Source organism: Vicia villosa, unplaced genomic scaffold, assembly GCF_029867415.1.
Source record: "Vicia villosa cultivar HV-30 ecotype Madison, WI unplaced genomic scaffold, Vvil1.0 ctg.000274F_1_1, whole genome shotgun sequence".
NCBI lineage: Eukaryota > Viridiplantae > Streptophyta > Magnoliopsida > Fabales > Fabaceae > Vicia > Vicia villosa.
In genome coordinates this window covers 148,928-173,779 of record NW_026705116.1, presented here as the reverse complement: position 1 = coordinate 173,779, position 24,852 = coordinate 148,928, and the positions used below count along the sequence as shown (strand labels likewise).

At 33.7% G+C, this 24,852-nt stretch overlaps 4 protein-coding genes across 7 annotated transcripts; 3 read left to right on the top strand and 1 right to left on the bottom strand.

The window, feature by feature from the left end:
* Nucleotides 1-377: 377 nt before the first annotated feature.
* LOC131626224 (uncharacterized) lies at nucleotides 378-11,053 on the top strand. Its single transcript, XM_058897058.1, has 13 exons — nucleotides 378-786; nucleotides 934-2,098; nucleotides 2,249-2,458; nucleotides 2,566-2,795; nucleotides 3,547-3,621; nucleotides 4,404-4,475; nucleotides 4,557-4,655; nucleotides 4,767-4,838; nucleotides 4,926-5,040; nucleotides 5,906-5,974; nucleotides 6,500-6,860; nucleotides 8,628-8,760; nucleotides 10,089-11,053. The coding sequence occupies exons 1-13, from the start codon at nucleotides 646-648 to the stop codon at nucleotides 10,659-10,661; spliced, it is 3,315 nt and encodes a 1,104-aa protein (XP_058753041.1). The 5' UTR covers nucleotides 378-645; the 3' UTR covers nucleotides 10,662-11,053.
* A 1,989-nt stretch (nucleotides 11,054-13,042) lies between these two features.
* On the top strand, nucleotides 13,043-15,499 carry LOC131626225 (homoserine kinase). 4 transcript variants are annotated; one of them, XM_058897062.1, is made up of 2 exons: nucleotides 13,043-14,324; nucleotides 15,096-15,499. In XM_058897062.1, the coding sequence occupies exon 1, from the start codon at nucleotides 13,186-13,188 to the stop codon at nucleotides 14,290-14,292; it is 1,107 nt and encodes a 368-aa protein (XP_058753045.1). In that variant the 5' UTR covers nucleotides 13,043-13,185; the 3' UTR covers nucleotides 14,293-14,324; nucleotides 15,096-15,499. The 4 variants fall into 4 exon arrangements, with proteins under 4 accessions (XP_058753045.1, XP_058753044.1, XP_058753043.1 ...); XM_058897061.1 differs by having other exon boundaries at nucleotides 13,044-14,328; XM_058897060.1 differs by having other exon boundaries at nucleotides 13,044-14,332.
* Nucleotides 15,500-18,712: 3,213 nt separating this feature from the next.
* Nucleotides 18,713-20,409, bottom strand: LOC131626215 (uncharacterized). The gene is made up of 2 exons (XM_058897043.1): nucleotides 20,274-20,409; nucleotides 18,713-20,193 (listed from the first exon to the last, which is right to left on the bottom strand). Exon 2 carries the CDS (start codon nucleotides 19,837-19,839, stop codon nucleotides 18,796-18,798), a length of 1,044 nt encoding a protein of 347 aa, XP_058753026.1. The 5' UTR covers nucleotides 19,840-20,193; nucleotides 20,274-20,409; the 3' UTR covers nucleotides 18,713-18,795.
* A 3,888-nt stretch (nucleotides 20,410-24,297) lies between these two features.
* Nucleotides 24,298-24,693, top strand: LOC131626212 (uncharacterized). Its single transcript, XM_058897041.1, has one exon. It carries the CDS (start codon nucleotides 24,298-24,300, stop codon nucleotides 24,691-24,693), a length of 396 nt encoding a protein of 131 aa, XP_058753024.1.
* The last annotated feature ends 159 nt before the right edge of the window (nucleotides 24,694-24,852 follow it).

The following is a 24,852-nucleotide window of genomic DNA, read 5'->3' as shown; positions in this document are numbered from 1 at the left end:
CAATAGTGATGGGATATAACAACTTGTCTGCACCTGCAACATAAAACATACCAATTAAAAAATATTAATTTATATATTACTAAAATGAATTAAACTATGTAATATATATATATATATATATATATATATATATATATATATAATTCAAATTTAACTCATTTTCATTGTGAGTTAATTAATTGACTATCATTTTCTCCTCCAAGTAAATTTAACCTAAAGTATTTAAATGTATTATCCTTATTATCATAAGAATGTCAAATTATAAAGACATTTTATTTCATAATAGAAAAACTCAAGGATTAAAAGAAAAAAAATGGTTAAGGCTTTAGCAAAAATGAAAAATAAAGAAAAATCCTTGTCACAGTTCATTAAGACAAGAAGTAGCGAAAATAGGAGAAGACAGTGGTATTTTTGAAATATGGTAATGAAAGAGGGACGTTATGCAAAAATATGAGAAATGAGGGTTGTGATGTTGTTTTTTCCCTTTAATTCTTGATTGGATTCGTGGCGGTGGCGATCGATTCCATCGATCAATCATTCCATCGGAGTTTAGAATTTTGAATCATTAGATCGATTCTAAAATCTGAATTGTGTTTATCTTTCATGCTCTGATCTACTGTGCTGCTGCTGCATCTACAAACTGCAATGGCATCGCCTGCACCTAATGTCGATCTCTTCGATGCTTATTTCCGCCGTGCCGATTTGGATCGAGACGGCCGTATCAGCGGTGCCGAAGCTGTTTCTTTCTTCCAAGGCTCCGGTTTGCCCAAAAACGTTCTTGCACAGGTTCCTCTTTCTCAACAATCTCTCTTTCCTTATTCAATTCGTTCATAATTGATTTGATTAATAGTACTAGTGTAGTTATAGACTTGTTATAGTATATATTCGTTCATCTAAATTGTGAATACTGCCAATTCAATCCTCGTTCTACAGATTTGGGCATTTGCAAACCAAAATCAGGGTGGTTTCCTTGGTCGTGCGGAGTTCTACAATGCACTTAAACTTGTCACAGTTGCACAGAGCAAGCGTGAACTTACTCCTGAAATGGTCAAAGCTGCATTGTATGGCCCAGCCGCATCTAAGATTCCTGCTCCTCAAATCAATTTCAGTGCTACAGCTACACCTGCGTCTGCACCTGCACCTGCACCGGCACCTGTGCCACAGGTAAATCTTGGAGTGAGGGGGCCAGTTCCTAATCAAAATCTGCCCGCTTCACCGGTAAATCAGTCAACAAGACCTCTGCAAAATATGTCTGCTGGTATTCCAACTCAAGGAGTTCCTGCTGTTGGAGGAGCTCGCCCTGCAAGTTCTGCTGCCTTCCCTAGTTATGGAAATATGGGCGGAGCTCCGCAACAACCGCAAGCAGCGCCTTCTCAGCTACCAGTTAGAGGAACTAGTCCTACTTCAACTCAGGAGGGGCTTGGTCTTGCAATTACAACATCTGGATCAAATGTTGCACCTCCTACACCTAAACAATTAGAATATCCTTCTTCTGCCACCAAGCCTGCAGATCAAGTGGTCAAGGATACTTCTGTGAATGGTACTGCTTCTGATTCATTTTTCGGAGGGGATTTTTTCTCAGCCAGCTCAACTCAGCCAAAGCAAAATTCTTCTCCACAAGGATTTTCTTCTACCAATTCTCTGCTTTCATCGGCCATTGTTCCTGTATCTGGAGGAAACCAGAATTCTATTAGGACTAGTTCCCCTGATTCATTGCAGAGCTCACTTGCTACTCAGTCAGGCAGTCCACATCTTCAGCAGTCAGGCAGTCCACATCTTCAGCAGTCAGGCAGTCCACATCTTCAGCAGCCCCGTCCACATCTTCAACAGCCCCGTCCACATCTTCAGCAGTCCCAGCCGGCGGTGAAACAGAACCTGCATGCCCCGGTTCAGACGCCTAATATGCTTGGTTCATCTGGACTTCAAGTGAGATCGCAGGATTCTGCGTCAGGTCAGCCCCAGTCTCCATGGCCACGAATGACTCAGACTGATGTTCAGAAATATACGAGAGTATTCATGGAAGTAGACACAGATAGAGATGGGAAAATCACAGGGGAACAGGCGAGGAACCTGTTTCTTAGTTGGAGGTTACCGAGAGGTATATTTTATACTTCCTATCCTTTTGGTTGGACATCAAGAGTAAAATGATTTCTCTATTTTGCTACTTCTCCAGTGTTCCGGTTGTAACTTCTTGATGGCTAGCTAATTCGCTGTTCATTATTTGTATACCATGTTTTATATTCTCCAGAGGTTTTAAAGCAGGTCTGGGATTTATCCGATCAAGATAATGATAGCATGCTTTCTCTCAGAGAATTTTGTATTGCGCTGTACCTAATGGAGCGACACAGGGAGGGACGTGCTCTTCCAGGTGTACTTCCAAGTAGTATAGTTCTTGATTTACCTCCTACTGGTCAACCTGCCAATGTCCACAGTGCTGTATCTTGGGGAAATCCACCAGGTCTGTGCCAAAGAACTAGCATGCTTATTTTGATTATGATCATTCACTTGTGTGGAAACTATTTTGTTATATAATTTCTTTCCTCTTCCTCCTTTTACCTTTGAAAGGTGTTCAACAACAGCAAGGGTTGGCTGGATCTGGTGCTCGACAAGTGAACCCTGCTGCAGGTCGGCCACCAAGGCCGGCTGCTGTCCCTCCATCTGATGACGGACCTCCGAACAAGCAGCAGAAATCCAAAATCCCAGTCTTGGAGAAGCATCTCATTAATCAGCTGAGTTCAGATGAGCAAAATTCAATTAACTTGAAGTTTCAAGAAGCGACAGAAGCTGATAAGAAGGTAACTATTGTATATTTATTTCTCTGCAACATTTATGCTGTACGATAAATATGCTACATTCAATTATTTTTATTTTTAGGTACATTAGGAGGTTCTAGCACCTAAGTATAGGGGAGGGTAATAAGTGCCTTTTTTTGGGGTTTGAAACTCTTGACCCAATCACCCTACTCAATCTTAAAAGACTTAGGATAGTGACAGTCAAGCTATAGCCTATCAGTATCACCTTAGTGGATGTCATGTTTATTTGCTTCTCCCCCCACCTACACACACACAAACTTATGCAGGTGTCTGTATTAATTTGATTATAAAGCTCACATGTTTACATGTCTTTCCTAAACAGTTTGCTTATTTGTTGGCCAACTGCCAAATCTTACTTTTATTGGTTTGTAGTTTCATAATAAATAGATCTTTTTGGGGCCATATATGCCATCTGCATATTGTGTATAGTCATCTTTTAGGTTGATTAGTTTGAGGATATGGTGGAATTCCTGTGTAAGCTGTAATTGGTTTCAATGGGAAGTATGTTTATTCTCTTTATACAGCATATTGATTATATTGAAATTTGAAAGTTGCATATGAAAATTACTAGCTGTTACTTGTATCTACAAAGATTTCGTGGAAAGTTCATGTTCTCGATTGCAGTATTTGCAATGCATATCATTGTGTCAGCTCACTTCTACCTGATTTCACTCTATTCTGATTCATATTGAACAAAGGCAATTCTGATCTCTTTATCTTTTGCTAAATGCAGGTAGAAGAACTTGAGAAAGAAATAGTGGAGTCGAGAGAGAAAATAGAATTCTTCCGTGCAAAAATGCAGGAACTTGTGAGTGTTTTCTGTGCTTTATACGTTCGTGCCTTGTTAACATTATATCCTTTTTAAGCTGTGTTCTATTTTCTCTTTTTTGTAGTTTATTTTCTTGATAAACCAGTGAGTCGTTTACTTGTATAGTGTGTCTTGATTACAGGCTAAGCAAGAACCATATAAATGTACTGATATAGCTAGTAATTGAAATGTAATGGGAGACATATTGTTTACCATTGTGATCTATCATCTATTGTACTTATGAAAGCATGGATCTTGCCAAGTACTTTCGCTCTCTGATTTTATTTATTGAGCTTTAAGGAATAAGGATTGCAAAATATATGTAGGCTGATATTGCTGTTGTGCAAATATTACAGATTTGTTGACCAAACTAACCATTTCTTACTATAGACCTACTGAACATAAATACATAGACTCCTATCTTCTTATTGAGCTTCTGTTTCTTATTTTAATTAATTTGGAGACAGTAAGAATGGGCCCTGGGAAAGGTTTTATACTCAATTATTATCCATTAATAGACGATTTGCCCATCTTTTAGCTGCTTCTTGAGATACCTACTGACCCAGAAGAGCGATGCCTATGAAATAGATCTGTTCTGCGGTGAAGTGAACACAGGCCGGACCCTTGTGTATTTATATAATAAAACCGTGGATACCTAGAAGAGAAATACATATAAAAGCTTCCTTTCATGTGCTGCACATGATTATCAACGTCGTGTAATACTCTTTCTTTTATTTTCTCCTTTTTTAAACAAATTTCTGATTTTCTTTTTCCTGCAAAAGGTTCTGTACAAGAGCCGATGTGACAATCGTCTTAACGAGGTCATCGAAAGGATATCTGCTGATAAGCATGAGGTATTTTTCTTTAGCATTACATATATCCTTATTAGAACTATCATGTTAACTGTTATCATTGGCTCAATTTTTTAATTTCAGGTTGAGATTCTAGCAAAGAAATATGAAGATAAATATAAGCAAGTTGGAGATGTATCATCCAAGTTGACGACTGAGGAAGCCACATTCCGAGACATGCAGGTGCAATAAATTATGGCTTTTCGTGCAATTGATAGCATGCATAGCATAAATGCTAACACGTTACTTTTTTCGGATTTACATCACTATATCACATTTGTATTGTATGTATAGGAGAAAAAAATTGAATTATATCAAGGGATTGTCAAGTTGGAACAGGATGTAAATACCAATGACACGGTACAGGTATGTTTGAATATGACCTATTTAGCACATCCATCTTGAGATGTTTCTTTTTTTTTTTCATATCCAATCTAATCATGCAGTTTTCAGGGCCGTGCTGACCGGATACAATCTTCCCTTGATGAACTGGTGAAATCTCTAAATGAAAGGTGCAAGCAGTATGGATTACGTGCAAAGCCCACAACACTAGTGGAGCTACCCTTTGGTAATTTCAAATTTATAGTTGTTTTTATTTCCTTTCATATGTTATCAAGTCTTTTTCATGTCTATAACTTTATTACATGATATTTGTTACATCAGTGTTGTTGATATTTAGTTTGAGGAAATGACCTTGAATCAGCATGAAAACTTTTTGAGCCAACCCAACTTGATTAAAGTTGCCCGAACAAGTGACATTTTATTTAACACACAGTTTGATGGTTTTCTTATGTAACCTTATAAATACTGTGTCACAGTTCTGTATGGAAAGGCTCTATATAATCTTATATAGCTATTGTTGCTGCTTAGCATACGTTTTCTCATAGCATTATTTTTGAAGAATCTATTAAAACAAAATATGATAGTGGATTGCTATTGACACTAAATTAGCTATATGGTTCTTCGTAGTAGGGCCGAATGTAGCGGTTATCAAATGTTGTATTAATACATTGGTTGTGTGAAAAATGTGAAACTGGAAACTGGAGGATGTTTCTGACAATAGTGTACAAGATCAACGGCACATTGGATTCATAGAAAAAAAAACTTATGTTGCACCCTCTACTACTTTTGTTTTAATTAAGCTCAGAAAACTCTTCATTGCCTGCAAATTGACTCTTTATTTTTGCTAAATGCATCTGCTTCATTTTTGTTTTTCACATGATAGGTTCATTGTTGGCCTCTTGATTCAGTTACCACGTTCTCTCATTTGATTTGTTTTAGTTGTGTCATGCCATTTCTTTTTTACTTTGTTGTACTCTGCTCACCTGTCTCGAGTGGGGCCCTCTAATTTTATATTGAATAGTGTATATTCATTACATATATATATAAAGTTTTTCTAGTATTATGTGGCTTCACTCACATTTATTCTTTAGGCTGGCAACCTGGTATCCAAGAAGGGGCTGCTGACTGGGACGAGGTTTGGGATAAGCTTGAAGATAAAGGTATATCCAAAATAACAATAATTAGATCAAATATTCCATTTCTATTAATTACTAAAAATTCAAAACAAATGATATGCAAATTGTTTGGTACCAGCCATAATTTTGAGAATTTTTCGCAAGGTTATTAAACCATATTGATGTGGCTAATTATCATTTTATCTGGAGGATTAGTTGATATGTTGTGCGCATATTGCATGTTTGCATCTTCAAACTTAAATTGATTTCATTTGCATTTTTGGCTAGTGAGCTATACTTTTTTATACTATATTATGTATTCTTTTTCTAAGCTTAACTGTTTGTCTAAATTTGAGAGATCAATCATTTTGATTAGTCATATGGTTTAGATTTAGAAGATAGGATAACTCAAAATTAGGTTATATTTAATAGAAATTATGATATTTGTGTGGTTAAAGTTTACGGGTAACTACAAATTCTTCATTTTCTGGTTTGCATCTGTTCTCTTTTGGAGAATTTTGGAAAGATATGAATAATTTCTTGGTTATTTATTATTCTTTCTTCTAGCAGAATATGCTCTTGTCAAAGAATACACTCTTGATGTGCAAAACACCGTAGCACCTCCAAAACAAAAGTTACCAAAGGCTGTGAACACGAAAGCTTTGGATATTGACAGTCCAAAACTTGCAGCGTCACCTAAGAGTGATGATGATAAGTCAGAAAAACCCCAGACTACAAATGAACAGGGAGTAGACAACGGATCTCCTTACAATAAAAGTGACGATGGGTCTGCAAAAAGTGCTCCTAATAGTCCATTTGCAAGCAGTACTATTGGAAGTCCGCATAGGGAGTTTGTTGATTCCGACATTCGTAAGAATTCCGGTGAAGATAGTTCTCCTCGTAATCAAGATGCCGCACAAGAAACCCAAAGGTATGGTTTTTAAGATTTGCACCAGCATTTGGATTTTACTGATCACATATATTCTCTGTGCCTTTTTGAAGGTTGTGACGATCATAAAGGTGTTTATGTGTATTACATTTTTTTCTTCCATCTAGCATGTTTTGTGTGTGGGTAATTAATGTTTGACATGGTTTAAGGGACCCTGTGAACAATAGGATAGGAGTTTCATCTTTGCTGCCTCATTTTTCTAATTTATATCTTTAGTTCAAGGTAAAGTGTTCATGTGTGTTATACATTTTTCAACTCAAAGGGCTTTTGTCTCTAGATGCATGCATGTGCGATTGTGCGTAAGGAACCTGCTTACAGCTTAGGCTTTTAAGTGATTTCTTAATATGTAATATATTGTGCTTCAAGAGAGAGTCACAATTAAGTTATCACGTTTTTAGACCTTCATTCCTAAAAGTTATAGCTGAATATCAATACTATCCTCAGCACACTCACATGTGCTTGTAGACATACTCCTCACATTTTTTGTCAAGGCTACTATCCTCCACATTTGTTGGGCAAAACACCTATTTTAACAACTTGATAAAATCCCTTTCATCATAGCTCAGTCAAATATGAGGATGCGAACCTCCTCGCACTTGAGTTGAATCAATCTTCTTGGAATTCTCCATATGATCATTCAACTATTCACTGAATAGATTTTAATTTAGCATAGCTTTACCCATTAGAAGTTTTTCAGACGTCTTTGCTTTCTCGCTATACTTGGTTTGTTTACAGTATTTCTTAATTGACTATATCATCCCCTCTCACTTGTACCGAGTGATTTTTGCAGCTTTAAAGGACACATGCAGATTTTATACAATTTTATTACTGGTTTAATTTGTTCCCTTTGAACTCAATCTTGTGCACAAAAATGTTGGTTTTTTCTGATAAAATAAAATATCAAATGAAGGAAATTTCCACATCTGCATGAGTAGGAAACAGAACATAGTGAAAATGGGATATGCTCCATAGCATTCATGGATTTTGTGAGAAATTCTATGAAAAAATTAAAGTAAAGGAAAATCAGTTGTGGGTGGGTTTGCAAGAACAGGTAATAAAACACAATGAGGACCGGATAATATACCATATCATTGAAGGATCAAAAGGAGACACAGGGGGGTGGGGGGATCTGTCGAAATCATCAAAATATATGTTTTTATATTCAAATTCTTATTAAGTTAGTAGTTTGTTTTTGTTTCTTAGTTGCACTTTGCTTTGCAATACTTGCTTTTGGCCATGCTTTCATGGAACTTTAAATAGTCCTTTGGAACACTTGTATGATTGATTTATCATTAAACCATCACGAGACAGCCTCACGGTTTTGATGTTGCTGTCTGAACCTGCATTTCACCTTGTCACAACAATGCTAATTGTGATATAGGTCTTACTTACCAAATGATAGAAAATTTAAATTTAAATAGCTACCTAATATATTATGAACTGGTTGTAGCATGCACTAAAACTCTTGACGAATTAGAAAACTGTTAGACTTGATATGACTTTTACAAACACATGCATTATATGGAGTTGAGCCCACTTAGTGGGATAAACTTTGGTTATTGTTGTCCTTACTCATGATAAGGAGGTTTGCTTCCGATTGTGGGTTTGAAAGGTTATTTATTTGTTTAAAAATGGCTTTGGTTCATGTCAGTGTCCATTATTACCAATATATGCGTTGTTATTTTTTTGATTGTATATTATAGATTTTGTGATCTTGTAAAATATTTATCTATACTTTTGGGTATGCAGTGATCACGGTGGTGAGAAGTCTCTGTTTTCCGAAGACAAAGTTTTTGATGATTCTCATTGGGGAGGAACCTTTGACGCAAATGATGATATTGATTCTGTTTGGGGATTCAGTGCCAGTAGCATCACTAAGGAGGTATGCAAATTCACACCTTTAATGTATTTTTTCAGCAAAATTCTTTCTTTTTTTGAAGGATGCATCTATCTAAATTTCTCCTGCTATATTCTAACTTTTCATCACCAATGTTGGTGGTATAATTACTGCATTTCTCCTGCTATAATGTAACTTTTTATCATCAAATTTGAAAACACTAACCGGATAGTCTAGCACGCCTGTTTATACCATTGTTCTAGGAAATGTTGCAAAACTAATACCATTACTCAACATGACAAGACTCTACACAAAAGTCAATTTAAAAACATAAAACTCTAAGATTACAAAACATACAATTTCAATAGGCTTCCCAATAAAAGGCTCTCGAATAAAGTTTGCGAAAAAAGAAAGAGCATTGCTAGAGACAACGCTGTGTTAGAGGGTTGGGATGATGCACATGTAGATGAGTTGGTCAAAACATTCCATAGCTATGGGCAAAAAGGCAAGGGTGTGCTGACGGTCACCATTCAGAACAGTCAACACTGTGGTTGTTTAACTATCAAGTTTATTTATACATTTCTGAGTTTATGGCTCTAGTTATCAAAGTTGGGTTAACTCAAGTATAGTTCTTACAAACTAGGTTAGATTCACATAGACTTGTGGGTTAGTGGATGATTGAACAAGTCTACAACATAATGGTTATTTTTCCTGAAATGTGTTTTTTACTTAGCACCGACACCTCATAAAAAAGGTGGCCGTGTTCGAAATTGACACAAATACTTGTGATTGTGTTAAATTTATTCATTTTTTTCAAGTTATTACTGGTGTCGACGTGTCAGGGTTAGTGTCGGTGTCGTGTTTCCGGTGTCCGTGCTTCATAGGTTTTTTTTATTTTTCTAAAATCCAAAACGCAACAGCTGCGTGATAAGGATCTGTACTGCATAAACTGTTAACCTCACAGTGACAACTCTCAATTCCTCACATGCACCTGATATCCCAATACGAGCTCATCTGCAAAGGAGATGTGACCAATTCATTTACATCTCTTTTAGTTGATACCTCCATTAGTATAATTCCTTCCCAAAACTACATACCTTTGTAGTTTTATTTTATGATGTTCAATATGTACTCCTTAATCAATAGAGCCCTTCTTGTGGCACCCTATCATAGGATTTTTCTAGACAAATGAGGATGGTATAGGTATTTTGCTTTCTTTTGTAAATTACAATGAAACCTGGCAATTGATATGCAGCCACCTATGGAGAATATGACTTGGTAGTTCTTAGTATCAAAGAGTTAGATGCCATCCTTGTATACTTTTAGCAGTCTACTGATTGCTTTTGGACCTTTGTTTTTATTTTTTATTACAGGAGAGAGATCTTGATGGAGCTGGAGACAACTATTTCTTCGGTTCTGGAGATCTGGGCCTGAACCCCATTAAAACAGCATCACCACATGCTGGTGGTCCTTTCCAGAAGACCAGTGGGTTCAGTTTTGACGATTCTGTTCCAAGCACCCCACTTTTCAGCTCGGGCAGCTCCCCGCAAAAGCCTAAAGACTGGTTGGAAAACGCCTTTGACTTTTCAAGATTTGATTCATTTAGCACACATGATAATGCATCTTTACCTGCTCGGGAAGCACCAGTACGATTTGATTCATTTAGCATACATGATAGTGCATCTTTACCTGCTCGGGAAGCACCAGTACGATTTGATTCTGTCCGCAACAGTGTCGATTTTGATCATGGTTTTCCTGCTTTTGATGACTCGGATCCCTTTGGCTCTGGGCCTTTTAGGACTTCATTAGAAAGTCAAACTCCTAAAAGAGGATCTGATCATTGGACTTTATCAGAAAGTCAAACTCCTAAAAGAGAATCTGATCATTGGACTTCATCAGAAAGTCAAACTCCTAAAAGAGAATCTGATCATTGGAGTGCTTTTTAGCTTTGCAACTCTACCACACCCACATGCGTTATTTCTGTCTCCAGGCCTTCCGAGATTTACCTCTGGTGGAGTGAGTTGTGCATCTTTCTGTTTGGCACCTCTTATTTGTAATGTATTCTTTGTATTTAATCTTGTGTATTCCTTATCCCTCTGTTTTTCTTTGGAGTGGGGTCTGGGTTGTGGTAAACCCAGCAATCCCACTTGCTTTCTTAAATTTGAAGTGAAGGTCTGTTCATATTTTTGGCTTGTTGATTGATAGTTTTTTTTTCATTCAGTTCCCATTAAAAGTATCTCCACCTGATGAGATCGTGGTATTGACAGACTATCTGATTTTAGTTTTGTTTAAACTTGTAACAATCAAATTTTATTATAATTCTTTTTTTAGTGAGTTATATATTGAACTTTATTTGTCTAATTAACTGCATAACTTCACCTCAACAAGGATTAGTTTTTAAGACTGATACTTTTTTTCTTTTACAATGAATGACAGAGTTTTGATCCTTAAATATCATGTATAATAGATTTGAATTGAAATTGTTAATTAGACAGACTGATGTAGTGTAGAAAGTGGAGCTTTGATCACTCTTAGCTATTCTTTGGAAAACAAAGGGTGATAACTGAGATGGATTGTAAAATGGTAGTTGATGATATGATCCTTTGATAAATTAAATAGATCATGTAAAATTTGAATTGAGCATAATTATTTTTAAGGTACTAGTTCAATTGCTTATTTTGTCATCATATTATCAACAGAGATTGAGTTTTAAATTCATTTATTTGCTGCCAATGATTCTTTTCCTTTCCTATTGAAACTGTCTGATTGGTACGCAATAGAGTTTATGAACGAGAGAAGCAATTTCTTTTGATAACATGAATGAAATGGTTGAAAAAGATTGGAAAACTGAAAGCAATATTAGGTATTGATTGACAGACCAATTTCCGTTTAGTAGCTTTGGGTGAGCAAAATCAAATTCCTTTTCAAGATAATACAATTTAAAAGAAAAATTTCCAATTATTCTTTTAATTGGTTGTTGGATAAGCTCTTTAGTTTACACACGCAATATTTAGTATGTTTTTTCCTTTTGTTTGTTGTAGCTATGTTTTGAACTTTTTCCATTTTTGTGGTTGATGCTTTTAGTTGGTCATCTAAGGTGTGAGATCTGTTTTGTGATACATGTTAACCGTGCCATTTGATAATTAGATGTTGTTTTGCAAATTTGAGAAAGAAACATGTCAAACAACTAATTGTCCTTGTTCATATATCAATCAATGACTGAAAGCATAATAGCAAGCAAAATCACATTCAATTATTAAGCAAGACTGCACTGCAATGCAATTGCTTAAACCTACCCAAAATAGAGCTACAACCCCACTAATCAAAGTGTTTTATTTTAAAAGATAATTAAAACAATTTGATACCATTATGTCACTTTTGAACTTTATAGAAAGATAGTGGTGGACCAAATTTATAAGCAAACAACAAATACTAGACCTTTTGCTACAATTATTTAATATTGTATATGTTTTTTTTATATCTCTTTTTCTCTTCAACTTTATAGTGTAACTTATAATACAAATCGCACCCACGCTAGTAAGAGCGAAATCTTTTACCCGTGGTGCTCGTGGTTTTTATCATACCCCACTTTATATTACTTCTATCACTATTATAAATCACAAGTGCATTCATCTATTTTTTATTGATAAAAGGGAAATGCTACTAATTCTTCTAGAGTACTACAAGATAAGACATTTAATTTAATAATATTCATTTTAAAAGTTTTATATTTTATTTTTTAAAAGTTGAAACATTAATTTTTGAGTACCAAATTTTTATTTTTAAATATCTTAACAAAATCTTAAAAACATACATCTATGACTGTCAATGAACTAAATTAATTCAAAAATAGTTCAACATTTTTAACAAGTTGAGTTTAAGTTGGAAAAAAAATTCGTCATGAACTTGAACTCGATCAATTCTTAACAAGTCGATCAACACTAAAAAACTGTCACTATAAAAAGTTATGTTTTAACACTAATCACACTCTTCTGAAATAATAACATATTAATAGAGTTAGTTATATATATTTTTTAAAAAATCCGTGAAATTAATTAGCCGAAGAAAATATGTTAAAAAATATATTAAAGAATGCATTGTTTGTTTTTTTTCTTATTTATATATCATATCATATAAAATAAAATTAATTATTTTTAATTTAATTAGATACCAAAAGTAGTAAATTACAAAATAATATTAATAAATAAAAAAAAGACAAAAGTATAACAATTGATTATTATTGAATGGATAGTATTGTTGGTGGCTTAGTCATTTATCATTTATTTCACTATCTTTCCAATTAAGAAGAATGCTTTTTAATGTGGATGGATCTCGCATATTTTTAATGGGGATGGATCTCACATATTATTATTATTATTATTATATTATTAAATTGAATGAATTAATATAGTGTTAGAGTTGTTGTTTCAAAGTACTACTCAGTGGCTGCGGTATCAGCAAAAGAGTGCAATGGCTTCCACAGCATGGTTCAGTCCCACTCCAACTTGTTTCCATTCCAAACCTTTTTTCACTATCAGATGCAACGCTCACAACTCCGTCGCTCTTTCTTTCACTAAAACCCAACAAGACCCACTTGCTGTCTACTCTTCCGTCAAAGCCTTTGCTCCCGCCACCGTCGCCAATTTAGGTCCCGGCTTCGACTTTCTTGGCTGCGCTGTTGACGGTATCGGGGACATCGTTTCTCTCAAGGTCGATCCTGATGTTCATCCCGGCGAGATATTTATCTCCGATATCTCTGGCCAAAGCCCTAATATCCATAAGCTCAGCAAAAACCCTCTCTGGAACTGTGCCGGTATTGCCGCTATGGAAGCCATGAAAATGCTCGGCATTCGATCTGTCGGTCTTTCCCTCTCCCTCGAGAAAGGTTTACCGTTAGGGAGTGGATTGGGATCCAGTGCGGCTAGCGCTGCTGCAGCTGCGGTTGCGGTCAACGAGATTTTCGGCAAGAGATTGAGTGTGGATGACCTTGTTCTTGCTTGCTTGAAATCTGAGGAAAAGGTATCTGGTTATCATGCTGATAATGTCGCGCCCTCAATCATGGGGGGCTTTGTTCTCATTAGCAATTACGAGCCATTGGAGTTGGTGAGGTTGAAATTTCCGCCGGAAAAAGAGCTGTTTTTTGTATTGGTCACACCTGAATTTGAAGCTCCGACCAAGAAGATGAGAGCCGCACTTCCTTTGGAGATAGGGATGCCGCATCATGTGTGGAATTCTAGTCAGGCAGGTGCTCTCGTGGCTGGAGTGTTACAGGGGGATTTGTTGATGTTGGGGAAGGCGTTATCGTCGGATAAGATCGTTGAGCCCAAGCGTGCGCCTTTGATTCCTGGAATGGACGCTGTTAAGAAAGCTGCTATTGAAGCCGGAGCTTATGGATGCACTATCAGTGGTGCTGGACCTACTGCTGTGGCTGTCACCGATAACGAGGAAAAGGGACTCCTTATTGGGGAACAGATGGTTCGGGCTTTTCAAAAGGATGGCAACTTGAAAGCTTCTGCCAATGTCAAGCAGCTTGATCGCCTCGGTGCTAGACTTATTAGTGGCGTTCGTGCAAATTGATTTGATTCAATTTCAGTGTAGCTACTTAGCTGGTAGGTAGGTGAGTAGGTATGTTCCATTTCTATCATACTCATAGTGATGATAACCGATGATGTTTTAGTCTCCAAATATTTGGATGGTTAATTTCGTATCATACTTGCTTCCATTGAAACACTTTATACATTCTCTTGGCCAATTTTAAATTGTTTAGAATGAATCTTTGCTCAAGGAAACTAAGGAAACGTCATATTTTGTAAACATTATGTTATGTGTGCTCTATTTTTGTTTGTTTGTTGAAGTTGAATGGATCTCATTTCTGGAGCAAATAGATTAGGAGATTCGGTTAAGTTAACAAGAATATGTATGCTTTTGAAGCCCCTATACAGCAAATAGAAAGAATTGCCTTGGGAATATTCTCTTTACTGATGCTATTTGTTGCTACTTGTTGTATGAGAATGTCATATTATTGTTATATGGGCCAACTCCTTTATGATCTTGACATCTGTGTATTATAATCAGTTATTCAAAAACAAATTATTCACTATGTTACATTCCTCTTCAGAATTCAAATACTTAATTCATTTATGAATGAAGCTTATTAAAATCAATTATGGTATACAATCTGTGGTTTAAAAAATTGAAAGTTTTTTAATTAGAAGTTTTTTTTTTCATTTTATTTTAGTGAATTTTATGTCTGAAGCTCTCTCCAAATGTTGCACCAGTTTTCTTATCTGATATATGATACGTATGTCTAAAACAATTTGGTTGACAAATTTGCTGCAGCAAGCTTACTTGATCTAACTTAATATGTTTACCCTTTTCAGAGAGACTTGTAGATTCCCAAATTTGGATTTCTCTATGGTGTGCTGACTTGTCACATGTGTTTGATCAAAGAAACAACATTGAGGTGCTGAGGTCTGAATAAAAAGAGAAACATTCAAACTAGGCTGGTACCTGCTCTTGGAAACTCAAATTGGATCGATGAATAATAATTATGAAAGACATTCATTCGATCAATGTTGTGGTGGACTCAAAGGCATGTTCTAGAGAACATTTTCATTTGCTTTTTTGTTTTCCCTCCTTCATCTTGCTGTACTTGAGAAAGCTCAATAAGAAGTCTTTTGTAGTTTATTTATTTTATTTTGCTGTGTTAGTCTTGTTTTTTGAATAGTATGTAAAATGTATTGTATTATTTATACTGACTTTTCTAATGCCAAGGTTTTTATAAGCTCTGTCGAGGTAAAATTTAAGAAAATGTGTGGAAGTTGAGTTTTAATTTGTAAGATGGCTTAAATGGTTGCTTGTTAAATCATCTCCCACACAGCTCATTTCTTTTTCCTGTAAACTTTTTTTTACCCTTCGATGTGCAGGATTTTATCTACTGAATTTATGTATTTGAATAAAAAAATGTTATAACACAACACGCAATAACAAAACAGTAAATAAGAGTAAATAGAAACTGCAAACGAACACGATATTTATTTACAAAGTTCGGTCAAATGTGTATGCGTCTGCAGCTACATAGCAGTTGTAGTTTTGTAACTCACTATGAATCATGTGCAAGCAAAAAAAATTGGCCTCAAAGGTTTCAATGCAAACTTAAAAAATTTAGCAAGGATGGGAATGAAGCATATCTATGGAGACAGGGAAGATTCTTCATTGTTTCAAGTTGCAACTGAGAAGGTTTTGCTTGATGATTATGTCATTGATTACTGACTACAAATACTGCAAGAGCATAATTCTGTTATGAAGCATCACCTCTTGTGTGCCCTTGGCAACTAGAATTTTACGAGGACTGAAATGTAGCTATGAATATGAAACTGCTACCTGATTCAATTTTGATACACTCGGTGAATTTTACATTTCTGTGAACACTTGAGCTGTTTATACTGTGAGGTGCTTCAATTTTGATTCATTTAGTAATTCTATTAGCTGGAATATCTTATCTTATAAAATAAAGGCTGCCATTCATTTTTTGATCACATTTTGTAGTCTATTTATATTATTGGTCAATAGGCATCTAAAGGCTCTTGATTCGGTTTATCATTTTGTAAGTGTATTTTTGAACTTGTGTTTAAGATACTAAAATTCTATTTTATTAAGTGGCTCAAATAACTTTAGGACAAGAACAAGTAGCAAGAAGGATAACACCAAATTCTATAATGTTTGCTTGTGGTGGTTATGATGTAAAACACTATGGTTGCTCTATTTTTGTTTGTTTCATGAAGCTTGATAGATCTCATTTCTGGAGTAATTGATGATATTGATTCAGTTCCAGTAGCACCAGTCAGGAGGTATGCAAGTTTGATGATATTGATTCAGTTTGAAGGACGCATCTGTCTAAATTTCTCATTGCCAATGTTGGTGATTTAATTACTGCATTTCTCTTGCTATATTCTAAGTTTTCATCACCAATTTTGGAAACGCTGATCGAATAGTATAGCACGCAGCACGCCTATTTATACCAGTATTCTAGGAAATGTTGCAAAACTAGTATCATTACTCAATATGATAAGACTCCGTCTACAAAAGTGATTATATGAATAGTCTAATACCTTTTCTAGGATCTCAGCTTTTTACAAATTTTAGTCAAGATAAAGCTGGTTACAAATAAACAACCTACACAGAAAAAACTCTAATTGCAAACGTTTTTCCTATCAAATCTAGGAAAATCCAGTTTGACAGATCTCACCTATAATTTGCAAGAGTTGCGCCATAGCATAATTGAGCTGGGTAAACTGAGACTCGTTTTCCATCAGAATCGCTTTCATTTTTTCCATGAGAGAGTGGTTAGCAACTTCCATGCACTTGAGCGTTCAGGTCTTCAATGAAGCTTTTGATAGCGTTCTTCAATTCTACACAGATCTCCTTCATGCGCGAGTTGTCTGCCATGATGAAATGAAAGCACCAATGTAGTGAAATATTCTGCATAGGTCTCCTTCATGCAACAGTAATTTCAAGAGAAAAGGGAAGTTACACTTTATTAATGGATAACTAACCCTGAGATTCCAGTGTGAAAATCAGAGAAGAAAGTATAATAATGCATGAATAAGAAGGTTCTGATCCAGAGAGAATGATGTCTTATTGTGTATGTATTGCAAAGGAAATGAATTGAAGGTTATTGTTGAATATGAAGCACAATTACTCTGCCATGGCTGCAATTGAACCAATCCTCCAAGACTTTCACTCTCTTATGCTTGTGTGTCATGCATGACAATGGAATACTATGTCCAAATGTTTCTACAATTTTTCTGTCTAAAACAATTTGGTTGACAAATTTGCTGCAGCAAGCTTACTTGATCAAATACGGCTGATATGTAACTTATTTTTCTTTTGATCAATTAAAGAAAGAAGAACATGAACATTGAGATGCTTTTAAATAATCATCCTATTATTATTCTTTGTCAATATGAAGGAATAAGGGATGGACTTTATACATAGCAATGTGTAGTTTATGCTGTCCTTTTGTTGATTTGGGATAGAGAGGTGTTATATTCTTTTGGTTGTTCTTGATTATATATATCTTTTGTGTTTTAAAAGTAGAGGGGTGAAGTTTCATAGTTTTACTTTTCAAGTGTCTTAGGGGTATGTTAGTATTGATAATTTAGATTGTTCAAAGGTTCAATTTGTTTAATGCTAAGTATGTATCTTATTAATCAATTTTTCCTAGTGGTGTGAGAAGTGAGATGAAGAGCAAGGCAAAGAAAAGTGGAACTGCTGCATGCTGCCTGCTTGTAATGGATATGATATGTGCTTGTGGACTATTGAGAAGAATTTGTTACCAATCTATTTCTCTCTGCGAATTTGTCATACTAACTATAAATTATGTTATAAAATTTTAAATACTTATCAATAATAATTAAATAAAAAATTACAAGTTAAAAGTTACAAACTCAAAACTCAAAAGCTACTTCAAATAGTTTTTAAATAAAAAACTAAAAGTTAGTTAAAAAAACTACAAACTAAAAGCTAAAAAACGTTATCAAACAAATTCTTTTTCATTAATGTGAGCTGAAAAGCTAAAACACTCTTTTTTTACATCTAACCAAACAGACTCAAAATCCTTAGTTTTTATTTGCGTCTAATCAAACAGACTCAAAATCCTTAACTTTTTTTGCGTCTAACCAAACAGACTCAAAATCCTTAACTTTTTTTTGCGTCTAACCGAACAGACTCAAAATCCTTAACTTTTTTTTGCGTCTAATCAAACAGACTCAATCTACAAAAGATAAAGTAAGCTAGACTTCCGTTCTGATTTTCTAGGAACTATTAGAGTTAATTACTTGTAAATTATCATTACATTTATTAAATCTTTCCTTGATTTCCTCTTCATCCTAAGATAAACTGATGCAATAAATTTTCAAAAAATACTCATGTAAGTCAACTAAATAAGAGTAAGCTTGAAATAGCAATCTGGACTAATTCAAAATCATGGTTAATTATTGTCAATGTATACTAATCAGTAAACAATGATCTTTAAATAGAAATTCAAATAGTATTAACTGATTGCAAAACTATAAACCATTAGTCAAGCAAGGAATAATCTAGTTGATATTTTAGATGTCTAAAACACCGATCCAAATGGTTGAGAAGTGTTTTTTCAGGTCCTGGAAGGTGAATGTAATTCTTGCTGCTTTTATCCCAATTATACTCAATAATATGGGGAAAGAATCCAAAGAATTGATACAGACAGTTGCTCTTGTACCCCCACCTATTTGGGCTGCTTAATGCCGTACAACTTCCACCCCAAATATAGAATAATGCAATACCACCCAAAGATTTCGATGGGACATAACTCATGGATGACAAGTCTATCTTATAAATTAACTTACATGCCCCTGGTGTTAAATCAACCACTATAAGGTTTTCGTCACAATTAACCAAGTTAATGAATGGATTGGTTTTATCGTGTTTTAGAAGCGTTAGTCTAACCCTAGAAGTATTCTTGAGTTTTAGAAATTTGATATTTCCAGAATTCAACTTGAGTACCCCTATCCTGGCTCTGTCAGTGACAACATATATCATATTATGCAAAACCACAAAGTCAACAAGTATCTTTCCGGCAGCGGAATAAGTAAACCAAGCATTCTTTCGAGATCGATAGACATGCAAACTTCCAGGCTGATCTTTGCATAAAACCACCAACGCGAACTCCTCGGAGCATTTCTCAAAAGCAAGCAAGGCACGGTGCTTGTCATAATCTGAGTAATTAACTTGAAAGGTTGATGCATAGATTACCTTGCCTATTCTTGTAAAAGGATTGAAGAGCATGAATGAGTTATTGCTCTGCACCGTGATGAAATATCCGCTTGAATAGGTAACATACATAGTGGAGTTGGAGTGAGTCATCATCTTGTCCAAGGGATAAACTTTTTGATTGGTTAGGATACTAAAGGAACTGGGTCCCTGAGTAGGAGAAAATTCAACAAGTAAGGGTTCTTGGGATGCCATGAAATTTGATTTATGAAAATCCCTCCAATTGGTGCACACACAAGCAAAGCGAAGGAGGTCGTCAAAATCTAGTTTTTGGGAGATTACATCAAGCAAATCCCAAGGAAGTTGAGACATGTTTTTCCTTTTCCCTTTGTATCAAAACAATGACAAACAAACAATGTTATCAAATATTCTATTGTTTGTTTATATGACAATATGATATATTCATGAAAAATACTAACCAGCAGGCAGCGTCTTGACTCTTTCATTCCTTGGATTGTTGATTGGATGTTTCTTGGGCATCAAGTTATTGAATCTGGAAATTAAATCTTTATGCCCTTTAAACAACCTCTTCAATTTTGCTTTAACGCCACTTATATGAATTCTTTTAGCATTGAAATGTCTTAGGACTTTTACAAATTTATCATACTTTCGCATCTTATATTGGAATGCAACTTTCACTGCCTTTACAAATCTTAATGCATGCTTCTTCATTCACAAAAGTATTCTATTCAGTTTAATTCATTCCAAAAAAAATAAAAAATAAATATAAACTATTTGGTACATACCTTTAGTTTTAAACTCCGATTTTGATTTGCACATTTGAGTAGCTTTAGCAGCAACACGGCTTCAGAAGGAGCCATTTGAGGAGAGGATAATGTTGCTAAAATCTATAGTTGTTTGGAGGCATAGGAAGCTGCTAAAACCTATTTATCTCCAAAAACCCAAAAAAACAAACTTAATTAGTTATTGGTTTGGGCCCAAAAGCTCTATTTTTAGAGATTTTATAATGTCATCCCTCACGTACAAACATATTGATAAATATTGACTTTTGAATTTTTTGAATTTTTAAATATATTATTAAAATTTTTAATTTAAAATAAATGAAATTAGTATATCTTATCTTATCTTATCTTATCGTATATATTAAAGCTATTAAGTCTCTTAACAATTTATTTCTCAAATTTGAGTGTATATTTATAAGAAAAATACTTGCATGGAAAGAACCTAAATCCATATATTTAGGAACAACCAATTAGAAAGAAAATTTAAATTTATTTAAAATTTAATTTCGTTTTTAATTAGCAACATGGAGGTGGTTATGATAATAGAGGAGAGAAACAATTTTATTTTTATAATTTAATTAATAAAAAAATTGTGATTGGTTGTGCGTAAATTCAGATGTTATGATTGTGTCCATCTAGGTATTTTCCTATTTATAATTATGTCCTTTACTTTTTTTTGTTAATTATTTATTTTATTTATTTATTTATTTATTCCTTTTCAAATATTATTTAACAAATATTGTCTAAATAACTTCCTATTTTTATTTATTTTTTAAATCCTAATCCACGCCTCACATTTCATGGACATTTAAAATATTTTAATCATATTTTTAATAAAAAATTATTATCCCACGTTTCATGGATTTGAATAGATTTAAATGTTTTTTTTTTTCAATTAATCAAATGTTAAATAACAAATATTGGCAAAATAACTTCAAAATAGATATATTTTAGAGTGGAGAAGAAAAATAAAAATAATTAGATATTTAAGCCACTTAGAGATAATTAAAACAAAATAGATATTTTATAGTATTATTTAATTAAAAACTAGTAACAAACCCGGGCATACGCACGGGTTCTGTTCTGTTACACGCATATGGATATATCATTTATTTTAAATAAAATGTTAAAAAAGAAAAATAATATTTAGATAAATAATTGATTATTTCGTATATAAAAATATTTAGATCAATAATAAATTTTTTCCCGTATACCATTTTTGGATCAAAAATATTTAGATCAATAATAAATTTTTTCCCGTATACCATTTTTGGATCAAAAATATTTGATCATAAATATCATTTCTCATATATAAAATTATTTAGATCAATAATAGATTTTTTTGCGTATACCATTTTTGGATAAAAAATATTTGATCATAAATACCATTTCTCGTATATAAAAATATTTAAATCAATAATATTTTTTTTCCGTATACAGACTTCATTTTTGTTTATGTATCATTTGCAAAAATATTTGGATCAATATTAAATTTTTCGTATATAAAAATATTTAGATCAATAATAAATTTTTTCCCATATACCATTTTTGGATCAAAAATATTTGATCATAAATACAATTTCTCGTATATAAAAATATTTAGATTAATAATAGATTTTTTCTCGTATACAACTTTCATTTTTGTTTAGGTATCATTTACAAAAATATTTGGATCAATATTAAATTTCGTATATAAAAGTATTTAGATCAATAGTAGATTTTTTTCCGTATATCATTTTTGAATAAAAAATATTTGGATCATAAATACCATTTTTCATAAAAATAATAGACTTTTTCCTGTATCCCATTTTTGGAACAAAAATATTTGATCATAAATATCATTTCTCGTATATAAAAATATTTAGATCAATAATAGATTTTTTCCCGTATACAGACTTCATTTTTGTTTAGGTATCATTTATAAAAATATTTGGATCAATAGCAAATTTTGTATATAAAAATATTTAGTTCAATAGTAGATTTTATCCCGTATACAGTTTTTTAATAAAATATATTTGGATCATAAATACCATTTTTCATAAATAATAGATTTTTTTTCCGTATACAAATATTAGTTTTGTTTAGGTATCATTTACAAAAATATTTGGATCAATATTAAATTTTCGTATATAAAAATATTTAGATCAATAATAGGTTTTACCCGTATACCATTTTTTATATATAAAAATATTTAGATCAATAATAGATTTTTTCCCGTATACAGACTACATTTTTGTTTAGGTATCATTTACAAAAATATTTGTATCAATAGTAAATTTCGCATATAAAAATATTTAAATCGGTAGTAGATTTTTTCCTATATACCATTTTGAATAAAAAATATTTGGATCATAAATACCATTTTTCATAAATAATAAAAAAATCTATTTACAGATATTATTTTTGTTTAGGTATTATTTACAAAAATATTTGGATCAATATTAAATTTTTGTATATAAAAATATTTAGATCAATAATAATTTTTTTGAATAAATTTTTCCTGTATATCATTTTTGAATAAAAAATATTTCGATCATAAATACCATTTTTCATATATAAAAATATATAGATCAATAATAGATTTTTGTTTTGTGGAAGAAAGAAGTGAGAAAATGATGAAAGAGAAAAAAACAAAAAATGGAGAGAGATTTGATAAGTTTGATAAAATATGAGGGTTGTATTATTTTAATAATAAAATTAACAACTTTAGTGTGCAAAGACCAAATAAAGACAATTTTAATGTAGTGGCAAAAAATCAAATAAGGATATTTTAGACTTTTCCACAGCCATTAATTTTCTTATATTATAGATTAGATTTTTATAAAATCATTATTGTTGGAATTAAATAATATTAGAATAATTTGTTGGTTCAAAATGGAGGGGATCCGAACTCTAAAACATTTCCGTAGCAATTTGTAAATAGTCGATTGCAGGGAATAATGTTAAAAGAAAACAAAAACATTGGAGATGCAGAGAGGATGTTGTACAAGTAAGTTTATGGACCAAAATGCTAAAATAACACATATATAAATGAGATAAATGGTTATGGAAACTTGTTGATTTATCTTTGCATCTGATAAAGCTAAACCACTTGTGGACCGTTATTACATTGATGCTCATTACATTTGGTATTGATAGTTTAGATTGTTCAAAGGTTCCATTTGGTGTGAGAAGTGAAATGAAGAGCAAGGCAAAGAAAGTCATGAAGAAAAGTAATGAATCTGATAGCCTATTGAGAAGCAAAACAAATATAGAATTTGTTAACAATCTATTTCTCTTTGCTCTTTGAAGAATCAAATGAAGATAAAATATCTTGTACTAGCTTTTACATGATTTGGAAACATTTCCTAGTGAGATATTTGGCCTGCAGTACAAAAGCATATTTAATTTGCAAATAGTTGTAGCCTTGTAAATTAAAAATTGTCAAAGGAATGTAAAGAAAATTGTAGAACAATGAAAAAAATATAAATTAAATAAGAGAAATGGAGTAAATAAACACAAATCATAATTTTTGGACAAGATATATATTAAATTGGTTAAAATTTTGAGAATATCTTATCCTACCATTGGTTCTCTCTTGCTCCATACGAGTTGTCTAAAATGTCTTCCTGTTTCTATAGATGTACCTTCAGAAGTAATTTTTTTTATTTAACGTTGTTTTTGTTTCGTAGATGCACATACGGAAGCTTCCGTAACTGCATCTACGGAAGCATTTGATGTTATATTCGCGTCAGACTATTCCTCTCCCTCATTCTTCACTTTACTCATTTCCAAACTCTCCAAACCTCAAATATCAAACTTTCACAAAACTTGTTTTCTTCTTCTCGAGTTCGGCCGATAACGTCAACATCAACTACCAACACATCCAAACAACTTTCAAATTCAATTTAATCGATAAGTTTTCAACGGTTCGAGTTATTTTAGAGTATTTTGTGATAGTCTGTTTGATCACCGCGTTTTTTTCCAAGGTTGGATACTACAACACTTCCCTAATATTATTGGAGAGGAGTCGGGTTACACTGAGGCCATGCCGCATGCTAGAGCCTTCGCCCCCCTCAAAGGAAATCAGGTGTCGGATCCTTACAGGCGCTGCCTTGACCGCACGACCGCTGAGGATGTCCGATGTGACTGCTATGATGATCTCCGTGAGACGGTTCCGTGGGATGACATCGCCCTATATTATAGATGGTTGACTGTCAGTTCGACAATTATTGTCTATTATCTTCCAGAGCACGTCATGCTTCAGTTTGGCTACCAGCAGACGATACCTCGCCGCCCTTCTGACTCCGCTTCTATCGCCATGACCTGTCGGAAACTAGATGAGGTCTTTGCAAACTGGGAGCATCACATGGTTCCTGACGAGGCTCGGGCGACCAAAGTAGTGGTAGATTGGAGCTGCGTCGACGGGTACATCACTTGGTAATATAGAATGTCACACCTATACATGATTCCCACCGCACCTGGATCTCTGTCCAGAACTGTCCACGAGGAGATTTTACGGACTCATCTGGCTCAGTTGGACCACACTAAGGATGTTCTTCCTCGGTGTCGTCAGATAGCTGACATGGGGCGGATAGGCATT